Here is a 22,963-nt window from a genome sequence, read left to right as displayed (position 1 = left end):
TCCCCAGGTAGGTATCTGAGCAGGAGCCTGGTGAGAGGCTGACCGTCTTGCCTGCTCTCTGGCTAGGTGAGGCTCTGCCCCGAGGCCAGTGTCAGCCCACACCACTCAGGAGAGGTGCTGGGCAGGCCAGGCCTGATTTCCCTGTCAGGGGGGTGGACACTGACCAAGCCCATGGCAGGACAGACCTCTGACCACTGTTTACTGTGATCACGAGACCTGGCTGACCTGGCAAACACCATGCCCGGGGAGGTTGCAGGGAGGCTGAGAAGCTGCTGGGCCTGTCCGTGCCTTACTCTTGTCCCTTCTATCTGGGCCCTGGCAGAGCTGCCTGCCCTTTGCCCGATGCCCCTGGCTCCTGGCCTGCTGCCCTGTTGCAGGCTGGTCTGCGACCTACCCCCTCCCCTTGTTTCCCTCCAGCGGAGGCTCAGATCCTGCCTCACCTCCCTCCTTCTGCACCAAGTTGCCCTAAGGCTCCAAGGCCACTTCCAGCAGCCAAGGAGTGAGTCCCCAGTCCCCAGGTCTTGGGCCTGCTAATTAGTGTCTACACCTACTGCCCTAGGGCCTGGAGGAGGGGCAGCGGGACTCATCCCGACACATCAGCTCTCCCAGGCTAGACCGCCTGCCACCATCCTGTTCTGGATGTCCAGGGAGGTGGCCACCAGCATTTGCTCTGGGCTTTTTGTTTCAGTAGTGCCAGGGCAATGACCAAGCTAACACCCACCCAGGGTGAGGCAGGATGGTGGCAGTCAAGGGCTCCTTGTTAGTCAAGGGCTCCGGGTGGCCAGGCTGGGGGTCAGAGGTAGGGGGCCTCTGGTTGAAAGGACCGGAGGAGGAGCTCAGTCTGGCTGCCCTCCAACCTGGGGACTCTGGAGCCACCTCTTCCCTCTCTCTGGGTCTCCTCCCAGGTCTCGTCCTGGGACCCTGCGACCCCAGCACACCTTTCCCCTCATCCTCAACACGCAAACAGCTCTGCCTCCTGGTGGCTAAGATGCTGTTCCTCACCTGAGACAGAGCAGCCCCCTGAGTCAGGACTGGCTATTCCACCAGGCCCTGGCTATTCTTGGTGTCTGAGAAATTGAGTGAACCCTGGGCCAACCTGAGCCTCAGTTTCCCCTGGCAATCTGAACCCCCCTGAATGGCCAGTGCACTCAAAGTGTGGACTCCTTGCGGTGACCACAGATTCTTGAAGGAGTGCCTGCCAGGCCAGCAGGGACCCAGTGCTCTGCTGGCCCAGCTGGCTCGGTGTTCACAGCCAGGTAAGGTGGGGGTGGCCTCTTGCTCCCAGCCAAGCCACAGACTTGTCTCTGTGCCCATTGGCCCCAAATCTCAGGGGGTAGCCTCTTGGGGACCCCACAAGGGCCTCCGACCTCATTCTGCCAGCTGGCCCGCCCCTCCCTACACCTGTGCTCACTTCCACCCCTGGCCTTCAGCATCAGTCCCCAGAGAGTGCCTTCCAGGGCTTGCCTGGGCCTGCCACTGCCTCAAGGTGAGCTGCCAGCCTGGGTGTGACTGAAGGGCCCTTCCATCTGGAGCGGGGCATGGCCCTACACCCTCTTTTTATCAGGTGACTTCCTGGGACCAGTGAGGGGCCAGACTCTGGGGGAGAGCTGAGGCCGGAGCAGAGGGCTACTCTCAGAATCTCAGGAGGGGGGGTTTTCTCTAGGTGCCCCCACCCTGAACTCTGCCCCGCAGAGTGGCCCCACACCCACTCACCTCCCCTGGCTCCTAGCTGCCGGCAGGACAGGCCCGTTGGGCAGGTCTGCAGCTTTGGTTTTCCAGACAAGGGATGCCCCCAGGCCTGGAGGGTGGCTGAAGGGGTGTCCCTCAGTGTCTGACACCCTCCTCACAGCAGCCAGGACAGCACGGGTCCCTATCACTGGCCTCTCGGTGCCCAGGCTCCTCCCAGCCTGGCTGGCCCTACCTGCCTGAGCAGCCTCTGCTGGGCCACACCCTGCTGAGGCCACACCCAGCCCAGAATCTGGGTCCAGCCATTTGCTCCTGTCCCATCCACCTGCTCCTCCCTTCTGCCCACAGGCCTGGGCCTTAGCGTTGCTGCCATCTGTGCCCATTTGTTTTGGACATGGATTGAGTTATGTGTCCACTGCAACTCTCTGCCCAGGGCGAGGGTGGGTGGCGATGCCCATGTCACAGGTGCACTGAGGGTTCCAGTGACCAGTCCGTCCTCCTCTGGCCCTTCCCTCTGTCCATGCTGCTGCCTCTCTCCTTCTTTGGGCCTTTTACCCCTGAAGGGCCCAAGGGAGGCTCCGGACAGGCACTGACGCCCAGCTCTGGTCATGACCCCATTCCCACCCATTCACAGGACACCTGTGTCACAACTGGCAGCCCTCTGTGGACTGAGAACCAGTCCTCTGGCTTGGTGGACAGGGATGAGCTCGGGAAATGGGTGGGGAGGCCCTGGCGAGCTGGCTGGGAGACCAAGTTAGAACTGGCCTCGGAGAGGTCGCTGCTGGGTCCCGAGCCTCAGTCTTCCCATCTGTGAAGTGACCTCAGTGCTCCTCCTCCAGCAGTGGCAGTGGGGCCAGAGAGCCTGCGTAGGGCCAGTGTTGTCCGAAGACCTCTTTCTCTTCCAGCTGCCCTGTTCCTCCTAGCGCCTCCCCTGGGCCTGTCTCCTACCCTCTTCAGCCCTAGCATGTGGGGGTGGCCTGTCCCCCGCCCTCCAGGTCTTCACAGCTGCTCTGGACAGGCTCATGGCCCCCTCCTGGGGCGCTCGAAGGACTGTCCACAAGTTCTCAGGTGTAGCACCTGCCACATCCACCTCACCCTGGGCATTCTGGGCCTCGAGCACAGTTCTTATCAAAATGTCCCCAAACGTGCTACCCTGTTTCTTGTTGCAAGGGCAAACTCTAAGTCACAGTGACAGTGTCTCTGCGGCCACTATTACACTATACAGGCCTTGGACTACATCTCACCAGCGGCCTGTTCCAGTGGTGGACCAGGGCTCCTCTTCTGACTCCAACGTCACTTCCTAGCTCTCAATGAACCACACGAGGCCAGCTCCCCCCTGGTCTGAGTCTCCTTGCGTGGGTTGTCCCAATTGGCTGTGGGGAACCCAGGACTCTGTCAATCCCTGGACGAGCTACCTGAAATGATCAAGATCCACCACCCTCATGGTTTTCCTGGCCTCCACGGTGCCCAGTGCCCTTGGCTGAGCAGGGACACACTCCCCTGTCCACTGAGAGGACATGGCCTTTCAGAAATACCCCGAGGCGGCCCGTGGCACAGGCTTGCAGGAAATCTCCCCTGCTGCCTGTGCAGGGCTGGCGAATGAGCCCGATGTTCATTATTTATGTTTGGCTGTAAATGGTTGGAAGCGTTAACTACAGCTGGATTGCTGGGTAAGCACCACACGCAGCCTCTCCGTCTACAGGATGACAATTTCTGCCCAGCCAACAGCCCTGTTGTGGAAACTGCTGGCTCTCAAGATTGCCTCACTGGGCCAAAGCACTTTCCTGACTCCTGCAGCTGGGAGCAGAGGGGAGCACACAGAAATCGAGGTCCACTGGGCCTCTCACCCAAGTCCAGCGTGCACTGGGTTCATCAGGCAGGGCGGAGCCGAGTGGAGCAGGAAGGTACTGGCTCAGGAGCTGGGGCATGAGGCTCAGACTGTATCTTAAAAGCGACCAGACAGCTTTGGGCAGCTCCAAGTGACTCAGAGGTGGCATGGGGGACAGGGTGCAACCATGGGTCATCTCCAGCCCTGCTTCCAGGCAGGTAGCCTGGGGTCTAGCCAGCCAGAGGGCTGCCTTATCCCCAGAGAAGGTCTCAGTAACAACCTGATCTTCATGTGCCTCAACTGTCTCCACTACCCACCTTCAAGGGTGGCCCCTGGGACCCAAATAGGCCCACAGTCTGCCTGGGCCGGGCCCTTCAGAGGCCCTGAAAGAGGAAAATCGAACCAGAACCAGACAGGACCCTGGAGGCAAAGCTGCCTGTGACATCCTTTTAAGCTGTGGCTTAAAAGGAGCCAGAGTGGGGCTGGGGATGTGGCTCAAGCGGTAGCGCGCTCGCCTGGCATGCGTGTGGCTCAGGTTCGATCCTCAGCACCACATACAAACAAAGATGTTGTGTCTGCTGAAAACTAAAAAAATAAATTAAAAAAAAAAAAAAAAAAAAAAGGAGCCAGAGTGCAAGTTATCAAGGGACCCGGTGACTAGGGAACAGTGGGGATCTGGGCACCTGGCTTGGATTCAAATCCCAGCTTGTCATTAGAAGCAGTAATGTGACCTCTCCATGTTGTCTGCTACTGGTGGTGGAGTGGATGGCTGTGAGGGTGATAGGGTCACCAGCGCAGGCCCTCGAGGGCCCAAATCAGAAAACTGAGGCTGCAGATGTGGACTCAGGCCAGGACTTGAGTCCTATCCAGGTTGCGTCCCCAGATGTCAGGTAAGGAAAGCTGTGGTGCTTGGACAAAGCTGTCTGATTTGGGGACGATGGGCACCATCAAACACTGAACAAAGACTTCTGCCCCGTGCCAGCTCTAAGACACCAATCTGATGATGCCAGGCCCTTGCTCTGGGTCAGGCTGAGTCTTCAAGGTGGGTTCTGGCCCCTCCCACCTAGTCACCCCCCAGCCTCAGGGGTTCCTCACTCCCGCAGTGGTGTGACCCATTCCTGTCCTCCCTCTTCCCTTAGTCCACTCCTTTGTGGCCTGGAAGAGTTGTGGAGTCCAGGCACTGGGCTCCTGAGGGGAGGGGCATGTGACAGGAAATGAAGAGGGAGGGGGCGGGCTGGAAAAAGCCACCTGGGAGTCCCTGGGCCAACAATGGTCACAGGGGTCCTGACTACCAGGGATGGTTTTACAGCCACAGGTGAGAGGTTGGGGATGCCACGGGCCCTGGACCACTCTCACACTTCCTTCAGGAAATCTGTCAGTATTCCCACATTGACTCCCTGACTCTCCTTGAGCTCTGAGCTGTCTCTGCCTACAGATTATTTTGAATGTCTGCTGGGAAGACTAGGAGGGCAGACATAAAGGGTAACAGCATACAGCAGGCACTTGACCTGCTAAAGGAACAGCTTGTAGGCTACCAGTTTTCCTATCTTTACCTTTAGCACATTCACTTTCTAAATTTACCAGCAGTGAATCTGAACCCATCTGCCCATTGCCTGTTCCTAAAGAAAGGTTCTAAAAGCAAGAAAACAGCAGGACCTTAAGAGTATGCTGGTGCTCGCCTGTGATCCCAGCTACCCAGGAGGCTGAGGCAGGAGGATCCCGAATTCCAGGTTAGAGTCTGTCTCAAAATAAAATAAAAAGGGCTGGAGGTGTATCTCACTGGTAGACACCCCTGGGTGCAATCTCCAGTACCACAAAGAAAAAAGAAAAATTGCTGGAATACAGGAGACTTTGGCTCAGACAAAAACCAAATAAAAATATCCCTTCCTAATTTCATGAGCACACGGGTGCCATGAGCCTTCTATGTATCCGCTCTGCCAGGGCCCCCAGGTGCTAGCTTGCTCTGGAATCCTGTCAGCTTCTGCTGCATGACCTCCTCTCCCAACTTCCGCTGCCTCTTCCTCACTGGAGACTCAGAGAGCCAGATGGTATAGATTCCACCTTCTGGAACTCCCCATGCACTGAGATCGGCAATGTTTCCCTCAGTGCGGTGGGGGGGAGCCAGGCCCCAGCCTGCCTTCCTCAGAGGTGTGCGCACCACAGGCAAGAGTTGGGGAGTAAATGCCCCAAAGCTGATGCCCAACCCTGGTTCCTACCAATCCTTGCAAATATCTCCCATGTGTACTTCTTTGTCTTGTCTTTTCTTTTTTTTTTTTTTTTTTTTTCAGGGGTGGTGGTGGTGGTGCTGGGAACTTAACCTAGCGCCTGGCAGCATTTCTAAAGGCCACCTCTGACCTAAAACCCTTCAAGCCCCCGCTGAGCTCAGGGTGGTCCTATAGAAGGCCTTCAGCCCCATTATGGAACTCACGTCCACCCTGGCAACCCTCCTGGGGTGCTGCCCTTGCTGTGCCTGCCATGCTCGACTCCTAGACATGCTGTTCCTCCCTGACACATCCTTCCTCCACACTCTGCAGCCTGGGCTCTCTGGCCCCACTGAGGAGCCAGTACAAAAGCTAGCAGAATGGAAGCTGGCACTCAGAGGAGTCACAGAGAGGACTGTGCAGACATGTTTGGGATTCATGTCGTTCCCAACAACCAGACTGCATTTTTGACAAACATGAAGTTTTCTTTCCACCTAAGGTATACTAGATTGTACTTTCTCTATCTCTTGGTATTGTTAAGAAGTATGGTGAGGATTTTGGGATACATATTTACTTTTAGTTCTAAAAAACCTCCCTCTACAAATGATTCCCCACACTGAGGGCCACAAGTCACACTGGCTGACTGGTGCTTTCCATCCTCACGTAGATGCACCTCGGGGAGCCCAAGGCACACCTTCTGCTTCTGCCACCTCGACGATGCAGCAACCAGTGAGTCCACCTGAGCTGTTTTTTCCAGCTTCGACAGCTAAAGTCAGAAGAAGTCTTTCCTCCTGGTTGTGCAGGAGGGAGGGTCTTTGAGACCCCACAAGGGGACTGAGCTCCTGCATAGTCCTGTTGAATGGTGCGCACTGCTGATCCAGGTCACCATACCTGGCACACCCGGATCACCTCCTTCAAGGCCTTCAGCCCTTCGACACTCTTGTCCTTCACAGCCATGGCCAGGAGAACCGCTCTGTTTCCAGCTTCTTGAGACACGAAGGCTACCAGGTTCTTTGCAAAGACATGGATGAGAGGCTGGAGGAGAGAAGGCAGAAACCACCATGACTGCAGGAAACCTGGCTTTCCTTGGTGCCTGCATTAAACGTCCCACCTTAACTTGCTTCCCACACCGCCATTAAATCACTCGGTTAGCTCCATGAAGCAGTGATTCAGAGCTCAATGAGACTCCACACTGCAGACATAAACCACCTGTTAAAGAGGCACCATCAAACTTATTTCCCTGGTGTCTTCTGCGTCCCTGTCTTTCTACATATCTCTACTCTGGAAGGACTCATGAAAAGCAGGCCCGAAGAGGAGAGCCTGTCACGACTCAGCAGAGAGCCACTCATTAACACAATGGATCACGACAGGATCAGAAGGAGGAGGCCTGCAATACAGAATCACCCTCTACAAAGTCTTATGGACAGGATGCTGCCTAGCCAGCAAAAGCTGCGGCAAGGGCAGGCGGGTGCCCTAAGACCCTCAGAGGTGTGGGGAATGCTGTCACTGTGGACGTGCTGAGTACCAGATGCTCCCCATCCTTCCTACAGTGCACAGCCTGGTGAGAGGGCATTCCTCCACCCCGGGGTCCCTTCCAGACCACTTTACCTCGTCCTGCCCGAGGAGGACTCTCGTCGTGAGCACCGGCTTGCTGATGTCGCTGGCCACGTTGCTGGGCTCCAGGGACACCAGAGTGCCCATCTTCCCGAACTGGGTCACCACCACCAGAATGTGGCTGCTGAAGGCTGTGCAGACCACCTGAGTGGGGACCCCGCACACCACCTCCGCCTTGTGTTTCGACACCACCAACGGGCTGCTTTCCATGCCCCCCCTCTCTGCGGAGGCTTTGGTTTAAACAGGGAAAGGAGTCGGCTCAGCAGTGTCCGCACAGTCAGGGTCCCAAACTATGAGCCAGCGGCTTTGGCGCGGGGGCTCCAGCCGCTCAATTGGAAGCAGGCGTCCGTCCGCGCGGCACCTGCCCGGGCTTTCCGGCGCACTGTGCACCCACACACGGGTCCCCAGCCGCCGGGCCCCGCTGCCACCCAGGGCTCGGCCCGAACCCCCAAACGCAGCCGCGTCTACCAGGGGATTCTAAGGAGCCGAACCACGAGCTCACTCACCCGCTAGGCCGGAAGTGGCTCTGCCTGCCCCCGCCGGAAGTGTAGGCCGTGGCTTCCGGTCGCGGCCGCGCGGCTCTGGGTCCGTGGGGCTCCGGCCCCCCCCCCAGCGCCGGGGTTCCGCGCCGCCAGAGGGCTGGGCTAGCGGACCCGCCCGCGCCTTGTAGGGCGCGCTGGGGCTCGGGTCTCCCGGCCTTTGGGACCTTGGAAACTGAACCCTGTGGGGCGAGCTGCGAGCCCGGCGCTGCCCGATTGGTGGGCAGGGGTCTCAGCTACAGTGGCGAACTCTATTTTCTCTGGCATGTGGGGTGGGGGTGGGGGCACCGAACAAAGGCTCGGCACACTGCGACCGTCCAGTCTCCGCACCTGCTGGGCGATCCGCTCGTGACCTAGGCGCTCTGGCCACCTGGAGACCCTTCCCCTGGGCCGGCTGTCCCTCCGCCGACTCCGGGTCACCGCCGCACACCTCTCCCCAGCTCGCCTATCCAAGATCCCTGTCCACCTATGAACCCTAGGCAGCCCCAGGCCCTGGCGGCCCCCCTCCCTCTTGTTGCAGTAATTCACTTGCAGGTCAGCATGGGAAAAGAAAGAAGAAGAAGAAGCAGAGCAAGCGAAGCAGCAGCAGAAAAAAAAAAAAGTCCTTTATTGTGTACAAGCAACCTTTTTATAGTATTGTGAACAAAGAAGGCAGCCTTCCAACATCAATAAATCAGGTCTTTCAGCTAATTAAACATAGCATACAGAAGTTTTACTTTCTAATCAGAAGTGACCCGCTTCTCATGGCTAATCTATTCTCCGCCCGGAGTATGTTGAGCTCTGCTCTTTGTTAAGAACAGATAATAAAATTTTTCTTAGCGCCCTCCTAGCCCACTTGGCAGAACATCCGGTTTGCAGGCAAGTCCTCCCAAGGACAGCAGACACCTCGTTTTCAAGCATGTCCGCTGTTACCTTATCTAAACCTTGAAGGAGCCTCTGGTTTTGGAGCAGGCCCTTCCAAGGACAGCAGACACCTTGTTTTCAAGCATGTCCGATGTTACCTATCTATACCTTGACAGAATATCCCGTTTGCAGGCAGACTCCATCAAGGACAGTAATAGTAACACAGTCACATCTGATTCTCTACACCTCTCCTCCTGGTTTAAAGACCCCCTTATCCAATGTCAATCAGGTACCAGAAACTTCCAAACTGCTTCTTCCAAACTGCTTCCTCGGTGGAGTAAAATAAAAGGCATGCCTACTAAACATGATCAAAATAGACAGAAATCAAGAGGAAATTCATGTTTTGAGCCTCCTTGCCATCGACACACAAACGCAAAGATTACAGTTTCGTGGTGCTGATCCTCAAGAAGCAGGAAACATCAATTTCTCAGCAAAGGCTTTTTTGTCAGTTCTAAATTTAAACACACATCCACCCCCCCCCCACACACACACCCCCAAAGCAAATTGCCAGTGTGTGGCTTCACCACGTGAAATCTTCAAAAGAGGCACTGATTTTTATTCACCTATTTGTGTATTCTCTCTCTCTCTCTCTCTCTCTCTCTCTCAGGCACAGAGACTTGAGAAATCTGACTCTCACACAGACAAGAACCTCTGAAATAAACTTATCGCCTTGGATGTTGGAGTACAAGGTGTAATACATTTTGATGACACTTTTAAGCAAACCTGTAAGGAACGGTCATTTGCCTGCTTTGGGTCTAGATATGCGATAAAGAGGGAGTATGAAGGAACACAGGTAAAGGTTGATCTAGGGCAGACCGCAGCTTCTGGTCCTGGAAGGTTGGTGTGTGTGGTCGAGGGGACTTTCTGGTGGCCTAAATGGATGTGTGGGCAGAACTTCTACAGTTAGGAGAATGGAAGAGGGTCTCATTACCCACTGTTGATTGTTCTCCAGTGCAAGGGGGTAATTGCACTGGAAAGAAGAATTCTTTAACTAAATTCATTTTAAATGGAAATCAAATAGTCATAGTGTCAATAGTGGGACGGGAGTTTAATTAAGAGGTTATCTTGAAAAATGAAGAAAAATTTCCCCCATCTCATGAATTTGTCTTATATTCAGTAAATTTTAGGTTATGAATGAATTTATGAGTTAATTTGTAGAAACGACAAAGAATCAAGTGTTGATTTGGTTGGGTCGTATTTTTCCCCAACAAATCGTATGATAGCTCCCATAAAAAGGCTTGGCTTATTGAAAATTTGCAAGGGTGCCATCAATTTTCCCAAGAGCCTCTTTTAATCATTTGATATTCAAATAGTTTCTTGTTGAAGTGCCATCCAGTCCTGAGCCTTGGCAGGTTCCTCATTCCCAGGCGTTTGCCTGTCTAGCTTCGCCAGGCCTTCCCATGCTTGCCAAAAGCTTTGGGCACCCATCTGAGCATTCCCAACCTTCCATTCATGGGCTTCCTTACATCTTGCATCTCTGGAAAGATTCACCCTTGACCTTGGCTTTCACAGTCCAGCCGCAGCTTTCTGGTCCTATCAGCACCAACGGGGGAGGGTGCAAGAGTTACATGGGGAGGGAGGTTTGAGTGGACATCAATACACAAAAGGCCAAATCATTATTGAGAAACATTTTGTGTTTTGATGATTTTTGACCCTTCTGTCACTCCATCACTGCACGGATTCAGATGGACAGATCTTCAGATGGTGAGACCTCCCTGGAGAAAACTCTAAGCAGCACCGACCTCTTTGGCCCTCACTAACTATCATTTTGGGTGTTTGTCCTGTTAGTCTGAGTTCCTGAGGTTCAAAATGAAGAGAGCAGTTGTACGTGACTTGTTGAATTTAAGGAGATGGTTCGGTGGTTCATGTACAGTGATTCACTGAAATGTTACACACTTAGCTATTAAATTTGTTATTACCGAATCTTCTTCCCGTTCTTTTTTTTTTTTTTTTTTTTTTTTTTGGAGGGAGGAGTGGATTACTGGGGATTGAACTCAGGGGCACTCAACACCGAGCCACACTCCCAGCCCTGTTTTGGATTTTATTTAGAGACAGGGTCTCCCTGAGTTGCTTGGCGCCTTACTTTGAACTCATGATCCTCCTGCCTCAGCTTCCTGAGCCACTATTACAGGCATGCAACACTGTGCCCAGCTTCCCCATTCTTAACTTTAGAAAATTCTGTGCTATATACCAATTGAGAAGCAGTGTGAGCACTCAGGACTCAAAGGGACCTGCTCTTTGTTGCTCTTGACCCATATGGCCAGAACCAGAAGTCACTGTCTCCTAGCTTCTGGGAGGATGACCTTCAGACTCTACCCAAGCAATGGTCTTGTGCACACCATCTTCCCTCTACATTTTTTGTGAGATGTGATAATAGGTAGAACAATTTTATTTAAATAAATGATAATCATTCTCATTCTTGCTTCTCTCAGCCAGTCTTTTAAGAGGAGCTGCTAGAAGAAGCCAGGTGCAGCCCGAGTGAGACATTAGATACAGCTATTTTATTATATTTAGATTATGGATATTTTGGACTGAATGAGGGAGGATGTGTGTGCCCATTAAGATTCTTTCAAGGGTGGGTGACAGATGCCTGTGAGGATCCACTCCCCTGCAGGGAACAGATGGGCTCTCAGGTGAAGAGACCCAGAGACGCACAGGGTCCCCTGGTGTGTCTGCACTTGGTACTTGGGCTGGCTTCATTTATTCCCAGATGGGCCGGCTCCCTTGTGATGGTGCCATCGCCACGGGCCCAGGTCACACCTCAGCAGCTTTTCTTGCCCAGTATTTCCAGTGACAATCCTAGGACAGACCCTCTCTTGACCAACCTGGGTCTCTTGCCTGTCCCTAAACCAACCACTTTAAAAAAATTAATTAATTAATGTAAAAGTAATCTCTCCTGCATTTGGGAGCTAAAAAAAAAATGTTTCCCAATGATGCAGGTCAAAGATGAAATCATCACGGGAATTCCACAATATTTTCAACTCCTATTCTTCCTCTGTTGAAAATGGCCAATCTGTTTTCTGCTCTGTGGATGTGACCCTCTAGACATTTCACACAGATGAAGTCACAGGCTATGTGGCCTCTTGCATCTGGCTACTTCCTGGAACAGCACATTTCTGAGGTCTTACACGGTGTGCCTCCTTCCTTTTGGAGAAACCCATTCTTGTCAGATGTTTGGGCGAGTTAAACAGCATTACATTTACAAAAGGGCCTCCTTAGGTCCTGGTGTGTGGAGAGGAGCATCTTGGCTTCTTTCCCTTCTGGGTCACAGGAATCCACTGTGGTAGCACCTGTGCAGAGGCACCAGGTAATCAATGATTCTGAACCTCTGCTTCTCCAGGCTCTTGCAAGAAGCAGAAAGACTAGAGATGGCAACATATCCAGTTCACCCACCTCCCTAATTCCCCTCGACAGGATTGAAAATGTCAAAAAAGCCTCAAGGTCACAGTCCTAGTGACCATAGGCTGACCTCACACCAGTCTGTGGGTCCATCTTCATGCGAGTGACCCTGCAGCTGCAGATGACAGATGTCAGGCCCTGGGCTCCAGCTCCCACGCGGGTCTTACCAGTGCCCTTCCTTGCCTTGCCTCTAGCTGTGTGTGACTTACTCTCGTGGCTTTGCTGTGCACACTTGCTGGGCAGTGTGCCCTGCACACAAAGGCCGCAAAGACTCTTGAGAATCACAGTGCACACACGTACAGAGCTGCTCCACCCGACAGAAACCACCTTTTGCAGCATCCGCTTATCTGAAAAAAATATGATGCACAATTGATTTTTTTCAAACTATGATAATCAAAATTGGGGGCCAGGCAGAATATAAGGAAGATAGTTATAGTTGAGGTTTTTGGAGGATAAAAGATTAAAAGCAATCAATTTGAAATTACATGTATTTTATTACAAAAGCAAAGCTCAGGGTTGTCTATGTGAATTTCAAAATTTTTCCTACGGGAAATGAATGAACATCAGCAAAACCAAATCCAGGCTGGGCACGGGGGCTGTCACCTGTAATCCCAGTGGCTCGGGAGGCTGAGGCAGGAGGATTGTGAGTTCAAAGCCAGCCTCAGCAAAAGCAAGGCGCTAAGCAACTCAGTGAGACCCTGTCTCTAAATAAAATACAAAATAGGACTGGGGATGTGGCTCAGTGGTTGAGTGGCCCCAGGTTCATTCTCCATATCCAGCCCCCCCCCCAAAAAAAAAAAAATTCCAGGGCTGGGGTTGTGGCTCAGCAGTAGAGCAGTTGCCCAGGATGTATGAGACACTGAGTTTGATTCTCAGCACCACATAAAAATAAATAAATAAATAAATCAAATAAAGATATTGTGTCTACCTTAAATTAAAAATATTTTTTAAAAGTCCAGGTTATAAGAAGGATCTGGGAAGAGGTTCATTCAGAAAGGGAGCCGTGGAAGACAGTAGGGTCCTGAGCTGCCCCAGTACAGGATTCCCAGGGAGACCAGCCTCCCGTATGGACATGAGGAGACTGTTAGGCACAGTCTCCGCTCAGCCGGGGCAGGACCCAGCAATGACCTGACATTTGGAGTTTTGCTGTTGTTTGGTACCAAGGATTGAACCCAGGGGTGCTTGACCACTGAGCCACATCCTTAGTCCCTTTTTTCATCTTTTATTTAGAGACCGGGCCTCACTAAGTTGCTTACGGCCTTGCTAAGACGTTGAGGCTGGCCTTGAACTTGTGATCCTCCTGCCTCAGCCTCCCGAGTCCCTGGGATTACAGGCCTGTGCCATCACACTCAGCCTGACCTTTGGAGTTTTGTGTACACCTGACCTGAGTGGTTTCATTTAACACGACAGAGTGAGCACAAAGAAAATCACTGTTGTTATGCCCAACTCCCTCGGGCACAGAATGGAGAGTTTAGCCTGTTGCCTTATTTTCTGCCCCACTAGCCAAGCTTGATTATCACAGTTTTTCTTTCCTACGGTGAAGCTTCCTGCCTTCATTACAGATATTGAAAACGGCCGCCTCACATCTTGCACTATTTGCTCAGTGCTTTAAGAAATGAAACCTTAATCCATGTACAATTTCTGAAAGCCTTTATTTCAATATTTTAAGAAGTTATTTCCCCTGACAAACAAGCCGCCTTGTCCAGCCCCACAACAAAGCCCAGGGGTCTAGATGGAGACCGGTTATTGCCTGCGTGTCTCCTCTTCCAGGAGAGAGCAGAGCGCCAAGGTGTGCTGTGAGTCACCAGAGGCATCTGTGGAACTGGATGGAATTAGATAAGACATGCAAACACCATTTGGCTCAGGTGACGGCCTGGGGGTGGGGACGAGGGAAGGCAGAGGTGGCGGGGTGGAGCCCGGAGCTGACTGATAACTGGAAGGATGCTCTTCCCCTCTCTGGGCCTCTATTTTCTCATATGTAAAATGGGCACATGGGCCAGGTGCCTCCGGGTCTCTGCTACTGAGGTGCTGTTCTCCGCTCTTACAAATGGCTATTCTGGCATGGGAACAGGGCTGAGGAGGAGAGGCAGCCCCGTACGCCTGCCCCAGGGGAGTTGGAGATGGACACAGAGCTGATTTTGTCTAGGATGGTGGGGTGGGGGATTGCCAGGTGGCTGTGCCTTTCCCAAGGCCCTGACCGTGTCTCTGGGAATGTGCCTGAGCAACATGGAGGCTCCGGAGGTAGATTGGGCTCAGCACAGGGCTGTATGACTACAGAAATTTTCAGGGAGTCCACAGTCTTCCTGGGAGAGAAGGTGGGAGCCCTGCAGGTGAAGGAATTGAGTCCTGGATGGTTGTACAGGGAAAGGACTTGGGAACATGCACTTCTGTGTTTGGGATGTTGGATTCAAAGAGTCTGGAAGATTCTTCTAAATTTAAATGTTTATCGTTCTGCAAGTTAAGGCAGAACAGAAAACCTCAAGGAAATTCTGCCCTATGCTACTGTAAAGACCAGTACCGCCAGGCATGATGGTGCACACCTGGAATCTCAGCAACTTGGGAGGCTGAGACAGGAGGATCACAAGTTCGAGGCCAGCCTGGGCAACTTAGTGAGATTTTTGCCTCAAATATTAAAAAGAATAAAAAAATAAATAAAAAGGGCCAGGGGTGTAGCTCAGTGATAGAACCTCCCTGGTTCAATCACATCGCCAGTACAGAAGAAAAAAAAAAGTTCAAAAACAAATGTAAGATGAATCCCACACCAAACGGACAATGCTAAGTCTGGCAGGAATGCAGAAGAGCTGGAACACCCCCATATTGCTGGTAAAGTGTTGGAAAGCAGTTTAGCAATTTCTTGGAGTTCAACATGCAGCTGTCCTATCGACGGAGCAACCCCATTCGTAGGTGATCTCTCCAAGAGAAGAGACGAAAATTTATGTTCACACAAACACCTGTGTACCAGTGTTTAGAGTGGCTTTATTCATAGAAGCCCGAAGCCAACACCACCCAATACGAAAAGATGGACAGGTCAGTATCCATTCTGACTTGAAGGCTGAATCCCTGCTGCCTTCAACAATGTGGCTGGGTCTCAGAAACAGTGGAAAAACCAGGTGCTGTGGCACGTGCCTAGAATCCCACAGCTCAGGAGGCTGAGGCAGGAGGATTGTGAGTTCAAAGCCACCCTCAGCTATGGCGAGGTGCTAAGCAACTCAGTGAGACCCTGTCTCTAAATAAAATACAAAATAGGGCTGGAGATGGGGCTCAGTGGTCATGTGCCTCTGAGTTCAATCCCTGGTACCCCCCCCCACACACACAAAAAAAAGAAACAGATGACATTCAGGAACAGGCAGAGTTCTAGGATCAGAAAACAGATCGGTATTTGGAGAGGTGGTTGGGGCAGGTCTGACTACAAATGGGTGGGATGGGGAGCTTTTGGGGAGATGGGATTTCTGTATCTTGATGGTGGGGGTCACATGACTATGCATTTCTATACTGTTAGTTGCAGGCGAATTTTAGGGTATGAAAATAAGAGTGAATACAAAAGCTAACAATGGCAAGTGGAATCGATAGAAAATTCCACCTCCAACCCAGAGCAGGCCCTCATTTTAAGAGAAGTCCCATCATACCCATCAAGATGGTCACTGTTAAAAACAAAACAACACCAACAATTCTAGGCAGGGTATTGTGGAACATGCCTGTAATCCCAGTGACTCAGGAAGCTGAGGCAGGAGGATCACAAGTTCAAGGCCAGCCTTATCGACTTAGAGAGGCCCTGTGCAACTTAGCAAGACCAGGTCACAAAATAAAAAATAAAAAGGGCTCGGGGTGTGGCTCGGTGGTTCAGCACACTTAGGTTCAACCCCCAGGACCAAATAAACACACAAACAAAAAACAAGTGTTGGTGAGGATGTGGGGCTGCTGGGACGCTGTGGGTGCCGCTGGGGATGTAAAAGCTGCTGTGTGAATGGTGTGGTGTGTCTGGAAAGCTAGACACACGAGCATCACATAAAACAGCAGTGGGTGTGTATCCAAAAGAATGGAGAGCAGGCCTCAAAGGGACATTTGCACACCCATGGGCAGAGTGGCAATGTTCACAACCGCAGCACATGGCAGGGCACGTGGCAGAACAAAGTCACTGTACCTCCTGAGCCAGGGAGCAAAAGAGAGAGAGGAAGGGAACAGGGTCCCACAGTCATAGAAGACACACCTCCAATGACCTCAGTCCTCCCACCAGGCCCCGCCTCCTCAAGTTCCACCATCCCCCATGATGCTACCCTGGAATCCATGCCTTTCATGCATGTCTCTAGGGAACATTCCAGTTGTAAACTGTAGTAGTTGTTGTTAGAGTAGTTAATTTGCTCATGCCATATGAGATCTCAGGACACCGTGTGAGCTCAGATTCCTTCTAGACCTAGAAATCCTCAACTTCAACACTTCAGTGCACATAGGTCTGATTTCTACTGCCTGGTCCTGTGTTTCCCCCACTGGGGTCTTCCTCTGAAAGTTCCAAAGTCATATCCACCCTCCCATCCATCCATCCATGCACCTATCTACCCATTCATCCATCTACTCATCTATCCATTCATCCACTCATCCATCTACCCATTCATCTATCTACCATATATTTAACCACTCATCCATCCATCCATCCATCCACTCATCCATTCATCTATCCATCCATCACCCACTCACCCATCCATCCATGCACCCATCCATCCATCCATCCATCCATCCATTCATTTACCCATTCACCTATCCACTCATCCATCCATCTATCCATCCATCCATCTACTCATCCATCCATCCATCCATCCATCCATCCATGCACCCATCCACCCATTCATCCATCCATCTATCCATCCATCCACCCACTCACCCATCCATCCATCCATCCATCCACTCACCCATTCATCTATCATCCATCCACCCACTCACTCATCCATCCATGCACCCATCCACCCATTCATCCATCCACTTACCCATCCATTCATCCACTCATCCATCTATCTGTTCATCCATTCATCCAACTACCATATATGTATCCACTCATTCACCCATTCATCCACTCACCCATCCATCTATCCATCCACCCATCCATCCACCTAACCATACACCCATCTGCCCATTCATTTGCCTGTCCACCTACTCACCCATCTACCCGTCCATCCACGAGAGAGATTTTTGCTTGGCTGTTCATTCAATGAGCATTTCCTGTCAGGAGCTGATGTGAGTCCTGCCTCCTGGTCACCACCTCACTGCAGAGATCAGAAAGATGAGCCATTAGCTGCAGGTCCAGGCAGTGTTAGGCAAACCCAGGAACAACCCACTCCCAGTGGATGGGATGGGCAGTGATTCCCCAGGGAGTGGACAGGAGGAGGAGACAGCTGTGAGCAGGGGCGAGGAGTGCCTGTGAGCTCAGAAACCCCACAAAGACAGGGCGTCGTGCCTGGTGGACAAGGCTGTGGTGATGCCACCTCGCAGAGGCCATTTGGGGTGCATTGGGAGTGGACACGGGTAAGCCTTCCAGGTTCCATGTTCACCCGTCTTTGTATCATTTGAATTTTTATGGACAATGTATTTCATTTTATAATCAATAAAGAAATAATAAAGAAAAAAATACTTGCAGGGGTTGCAGCCAGGGAACCTGGGGACACACCCACAGGCCCCTGGTGAATTGGGGGAGGGGATGGAGTGGAGTCTGGGCAGGGCGGGACAGAGGAGTTGCAGGGTCTCCTCCCTGGCCCCAGGGAGGCCAGGTAGAGAGACTGCATTACCAGATATTACCTCTGGGGGGCAGCAGAGGCTGCAGAACGCTCAGGCCATGCTGAGCAGACTGGCTTCCTGCTGGGAAGTGGGGGGGAACCCACTCTCCTGGGGAGGAGGGGAATCCTCTTCCTTCCCCCAGGTCAGCGCCCACACACACTGACTCAGCTGCCCACCAGGAAATTCTGTGTCTTCCCAGAAAGCCAGGAGCGGTTCTCTCTTTCTCTTATCTGGTTGGTGTTTCTCTCTTTCTCTCCCCCACCCCCATCCTGCCATCCAAAGACAAAACACTTTGTCCTTCCAGGGTGCTGGCATCTGTATTTTATGTCCCTGACACCTGTTGAGCCCATCAAGTCATGCATGGCAGAAGCTGCCTTGAGATGCAGGCTAGCTCACGGTCATCTGGAGAGAGGGCCAGGTACCTTCGGAAACAGGATTCCTATAGACAACAGGATGAGCACCCGCACACCAGGAAGTGTAAGCTGGAATGAAGGACCAGGACCATGAGGGAAACCACATGTGCTAACCACATGGGCACTGTTATTAGGCCTCAGTCTTAGCCTTGACCTTCCTGGTAGACCTAGAGAAAAGGGAAACAAGATGAATCATGCAGGTGCCTATCCCTGTGCCTGGACAAAGAATTTACCAGCTGCTCAGAGAGAGGGAGACCTTCTAAGCCCCTCACAGCCTTGCTGATTCCTTCCAGGGCCTTCCAGGGCGCTGAGAGGTCAGGACAGTGCCCAGACACTGCTGCATGCCCTCAGCAGGCACATCCAGGGACGCAGGACCAAGAACTGCCGGAAGTAGGTGGCAGTGGAGGGGCAGGGCCTGTCCCACGCAGGGCTACACCTAGGATGCTTAAGGAACCTGGATCTTGGCCAGACTTCTTGTTTGTTTTTTTAACTTAAAAAAAATAATAATAATTAGAAGGCCGGTCACAGTGTGCATGCCTGTAATCCCAGCAGCTTGGGAGGCTGAGGCAGGAGGGTCGCGAGTTCAAAGCCAGCCTCAGCAAAAGAGAGGCACTAAGCAGCTCAGTGAGACTCCGTCTCTAAATAAAATACAAAAATAGGGCTGGGGATGGGGCTCAGTGGTCACATGCCCCTGAGTTTAATCCCTGGTACCCACTCCCCCCCAAAATTAGAGGAATAACTTATACACAGTGAAAGACAGTCTTGGGGCGGGGGGAGTATAGATCTGATTTGGCAAACACACACAATTGCCTAAGAGTGATCAAAATGAAGCCAGGCGCGGTGGCTCACACCTGTCATCCCAGTGGCTCAGGAGGTTGAGGCAGGAGGATCATGAGTTCAAAGCCAGCCTCAGCAACTTAGTGAGACCCTAAACAACTCAGCAAGACCCTGTCTCTAAATAAAATACAATAAAAGGGCTGGGGGTGTGGCTCAGTGGTTAAGTGCCCCAAGTTCAATCCCTGGTACCCAAATGATGATGATGATACTAATAAGGATGATACTACTACTAATAATAAATTTTAAAAATCAAGACCGGGGGTGGTGTCATCTTTCCCACATTCCTTCACACCCTTCTGCAGTCAGTGCACCCCACCCACCCCAGCCTCTGCAACCCTGTCATGTTCTCTGTCCCTATCACTCTGCCTTTTCCAGGTGTCCTACAGGTGGACTTGCTTTGGACCAGGGTGAGCCACAAGTGCCCAGCTCCAGGCAGCCTCGGGTGGCCTGGCCTTATCACACAGGGTGCACAACATCCCCGGTTCTGAGCTCTGCGATTCGGTTTTGCTTTGCTCTGGCTTTCAGTCTAGCCTCCTGGGCCCAGGGCCAAGGTGGGGACCGTCCCTGCAGGCCCACAACACCCATGCTGGGCTCTGCTGCTTGTCTGGTGTCCAGCGAGGCCCGGATTGGAGGCTAGTCTGCCTCCTGCCACACCCTCTGCCTCTCTGTATCTGCTGGTTGCCATCGTCCCATGGGCCATCCATCATTCTGTCTTCCGCCTACCCGCTAGAGATGGATTCTCTTGGGAATTAATGGCTGTCGCGTTTCCGCTGTCCCTTCATCAAAGGCAGCCATTTATCAGTTGACATTCTCAGGGACCTTCCTCCCATCTTTGGATTATTTTGGGGTGGTTCCTAAGGAAACTGACAAAGTGACATGCCCGGTGCGAAGCGCCCGGGTGTGCCCCTGGACGCACTCTTGGGCTCTGCTTGGTGCAGCTTTACGCAAGAGGTGCAGGTGACACCTGTGACATTGGGACCCCAAGCCTCACAGGGGCAGCTCCCAGCTGTGCCACGTTTGTGTGTGAGGATTTTCACGTGGGCTGTGCCCTCCTGTGGCTCAAGGGGGGTGAGGCGGGAGCCCCTGGTCGTGGCCCTGACCCCTGGCACATGGATTGACTTTGAATCTCTTCTGTCACCTTCTGCTGGGAGCATTGCCTGGTCCCCATCTCAGGGGGCGGACACACGTTCTCATCTAAGGTCCTCTTCAACCCTCCTGGGCATCCCCCCCTTTCTTTGGGGAGATCTAAGGCACACCCATGTCCCCACCTTGTCCTGCGGGGTCTGGTGCAGGTGGGCAGGAGGGCGGTGCTCAGGTAGGGGCCATTGAGGAGCCTGGCTCCTTGGAAATCAGGTTTGGCTCCCCCCACCCCAGTCCCCGCCACCTCCTCTCCCTCCCGGCAGCTTCCGTCCATCCGGTCTGGCTTCCCTCTGCAGCCCCCAGGGGCTGTGGCCCGTGAAAGGCCACACTCCGGGAGCGAGGGGCCCCGAGCCAGGGAAAAAGAACGCTGGGGCTTTGACTTAAACTCGTTAAACCCAATGAACCTTCTCGCAGAATGAGCCCAGTCTGCGCCCGGCCTTTTAATCTCGTTCGGGCCTTGGGATAATTTGTTTAGCTGGGCTGATCAGTGGAAGGTTAATTCAATTGGACTTGGGTTATTTATTTGTGCCCGGATTTGCTAAGTGTCATTGGAGGTCCATGAGGTCTTTATTATGGGGGCGAGATGGCTTCATTAGGGTGGCACTGGGACCCTCCTCCTCGCTTGGCCCGCTCCAAGCCCTGGGGGTCGGGGACTGGGAAGCAGAGAGCAGGATGATGCCTGTTCCTGACGCAGCCTGGCGTGGGGAGCGCCAGGCACGGTCCTGAGCCAGCTCCCTTCAGCCGGTCGGTGTGGACAGACTGGAGTTCTGCCCGATCCTTGGAGCCAGGCGAGCGCCCGCGATCCCAGGATCCTCTGTGACTTGTGCACATGGATACTGAGGTCGCAGAGAGGGCACGCACAGTCACCCAGGCTGCCAGAGCTCAGGCCAAGAGCTGCCATCCCTCCCTGGGCGGCTGCGGGTGATGGATGGCGATGGACGCCCTGGACGGGGGGACTTCGCAGTCTGCCACAGGGGCTTCCTGTTCTCAGCCCCGCCTCCTCCCACCCAGGCGTGGTGGATGGGGGCGCTCCGTCCCTGTGATGTGTGTTGGGGGTCCTCAGGCTGCTCGGCAGCCCCCACCTACCCCAGACACACATGGCCGGTGCCATTGAAGAAGGAGGAACCCAATCCTGAGAGCAGATGCCCCGTCTGGAGCCTGTTGAGACCCATGGCAAGGGAGCTGAGCGTGGGTGGCAGGGCTCCCAGGAGTGCCCCGGAGGAGGGGCAGACAAGCGCTTGGGTTCATCACTGTCTCTCCACTGTGGGAACCCAGAGCAAGGCAAGGTGGGAAAGGGGCGCCCATCCCACCCACATCCCTCCACCTCGCATGGCGTCCCCTTCTATCCCTTCCAGGAGAGAATCCACTCCACAGCCCAGAGCAGAGGACCCCCCCCCCCCCCGCCCGAGGGCTGTGTTTCCCACATGATTACTATGGATTCTAAGAGCCCGAGGGACCTTGGACATCTAGGTCCATCCTTTTGTGGAACTGTGAAGAATCTGAGCCTCAGAGAGGGGCAGCAATGTCTCCAAGGTCAACGGTACACCAGGGACAGAGCAGAGAGCAATGAAAGTCACATGAGAGGACACTAGACAGGACCCCTCAGCCAAGCACTACATCTGCATCAACACCTCAAGAGTATGCCCAAAGGGGGGCTATCATGACCCCTTTTCATATGAAAGGAAAGAAATGGAGACTCAGAGAGGTTAGGTGCCTTGTCTAGGGCCACACAGCTGCTTTGTTGTAGAACAGCAGTGTCTGCTACCCTCAGCCCCTTCCTCTCTGTGAAGGGCAACTTGGGTGGACACTGGGCTGGTTAACACCATCTTCCCTGGCCTGGGCTTCCCAGAAGTGGATCCTGAGAGAAGGCTCTCAGGAAATGCAGAGGGACGTCGGTGAGTACATGAGTCAGGGTCCCCCGGAGAAGCAGGACCAGCACACCAAAGGAGATGGAGTGACAGGAACGGGCTCCTGGTGAGTCGCACCTGGGGCGCCTACAAGCTGGACACCCCGGAAGCCGGTGGCGACTGGTGGCGACACCCAGCTGCAGGCCTGGGGACCAGGAGCAAGGGAAGGTGAGATGGGACCCCCAGCTCATCAGGAAAAGACGTGAACCCCCGCTTCCTCTGCCCTTTGCTCTATTCTGGCCAGCAAGGGGTTGCAGGCTGCCGTCCACCCCGGGAGGACACTCTGCTCCCCTGAGCCCTCCGACCTGAACGGTGGTGTCATGGGAGACAGGACCTCAGCCGCGCCCCCTCGGCCCAGTCAAGTGGACACACAGAATCAACCGTCCTGGAGTGAGGTGGAGAAGTAAGACTGCACACCCCAGCTGTGTCCCCATGGGTCACAGCTGCAGCTCGCCCTGGGGGACACATGCCCGCGGGGTCCCCAAAGGAGACGGCGTAGGGGCTCCTACATCAGCTCTGTGGTGCTGGTGCAGTGACCCTGTCCCTGACCCAGGCCTCTGTCCTCATGACGTCCCCTGGTCCTCGCTCACAGGAGACAGTGAGATCTGGAGTCTCCATGGGCTGAGAGCAGAGCTCCGTTCCCTGGTCCCCTCCAGCTGGCCAGGGGCCTGGCCTGGGCTCCCGGGCGCCCTGCATCCCACCACGGCCGCCTGAGGCTTGCTGGTGGCTTGAT

The 22,963-nt window shown here is 53.4% G+C and overlaps 1 protein-coding gene across 1 annotated transcript; it reads right to left on the bottom strand.

Moving 5' to 3' along the window:
• Positions 1 to 6,258: 6,258 nt before the first annotated feature.
• Positions 6,259 to 7,881, bottom strand: PSMG3 (proteasome assembly chaperone 3). Its single transcript, XM_081299157.1, has 2 exons — positions 7,324 to 7,881; positions 6,259 to 6,750 (listed from the first exon to the last, which is right to left on the bottom strand). Exons 1-2 carry the CDS (start codon positions 7,537 to 7,539, stop codon positions 6,598 to 6,600), a joined length of 369 nt encoding a protein of 122 aa, XP_081155283.1. The 5' UTR covers positions 7,540 to 7,881; the 3' UTR covers positions 6,259 to 6,597.
• Between the last annotated feature and the right edge of the window lie 15,082 nt (positions 7,882 to 22,963).

Source organism: Spermophilus citellus, assembly GCF_964194105.1.
Source record: "Spermophilus citellus genome assembly, chromosome: 6".
NCBI classification, from domain to species: Eukaryota; Metazoa; Chordata; class Mammalia; order Rodentia; family Sciuridae; genus Spermophilus; species Spermophilus citellus.
This window is presented reverse-complemented; position numbering and strand designations above follow the sequence as displayed.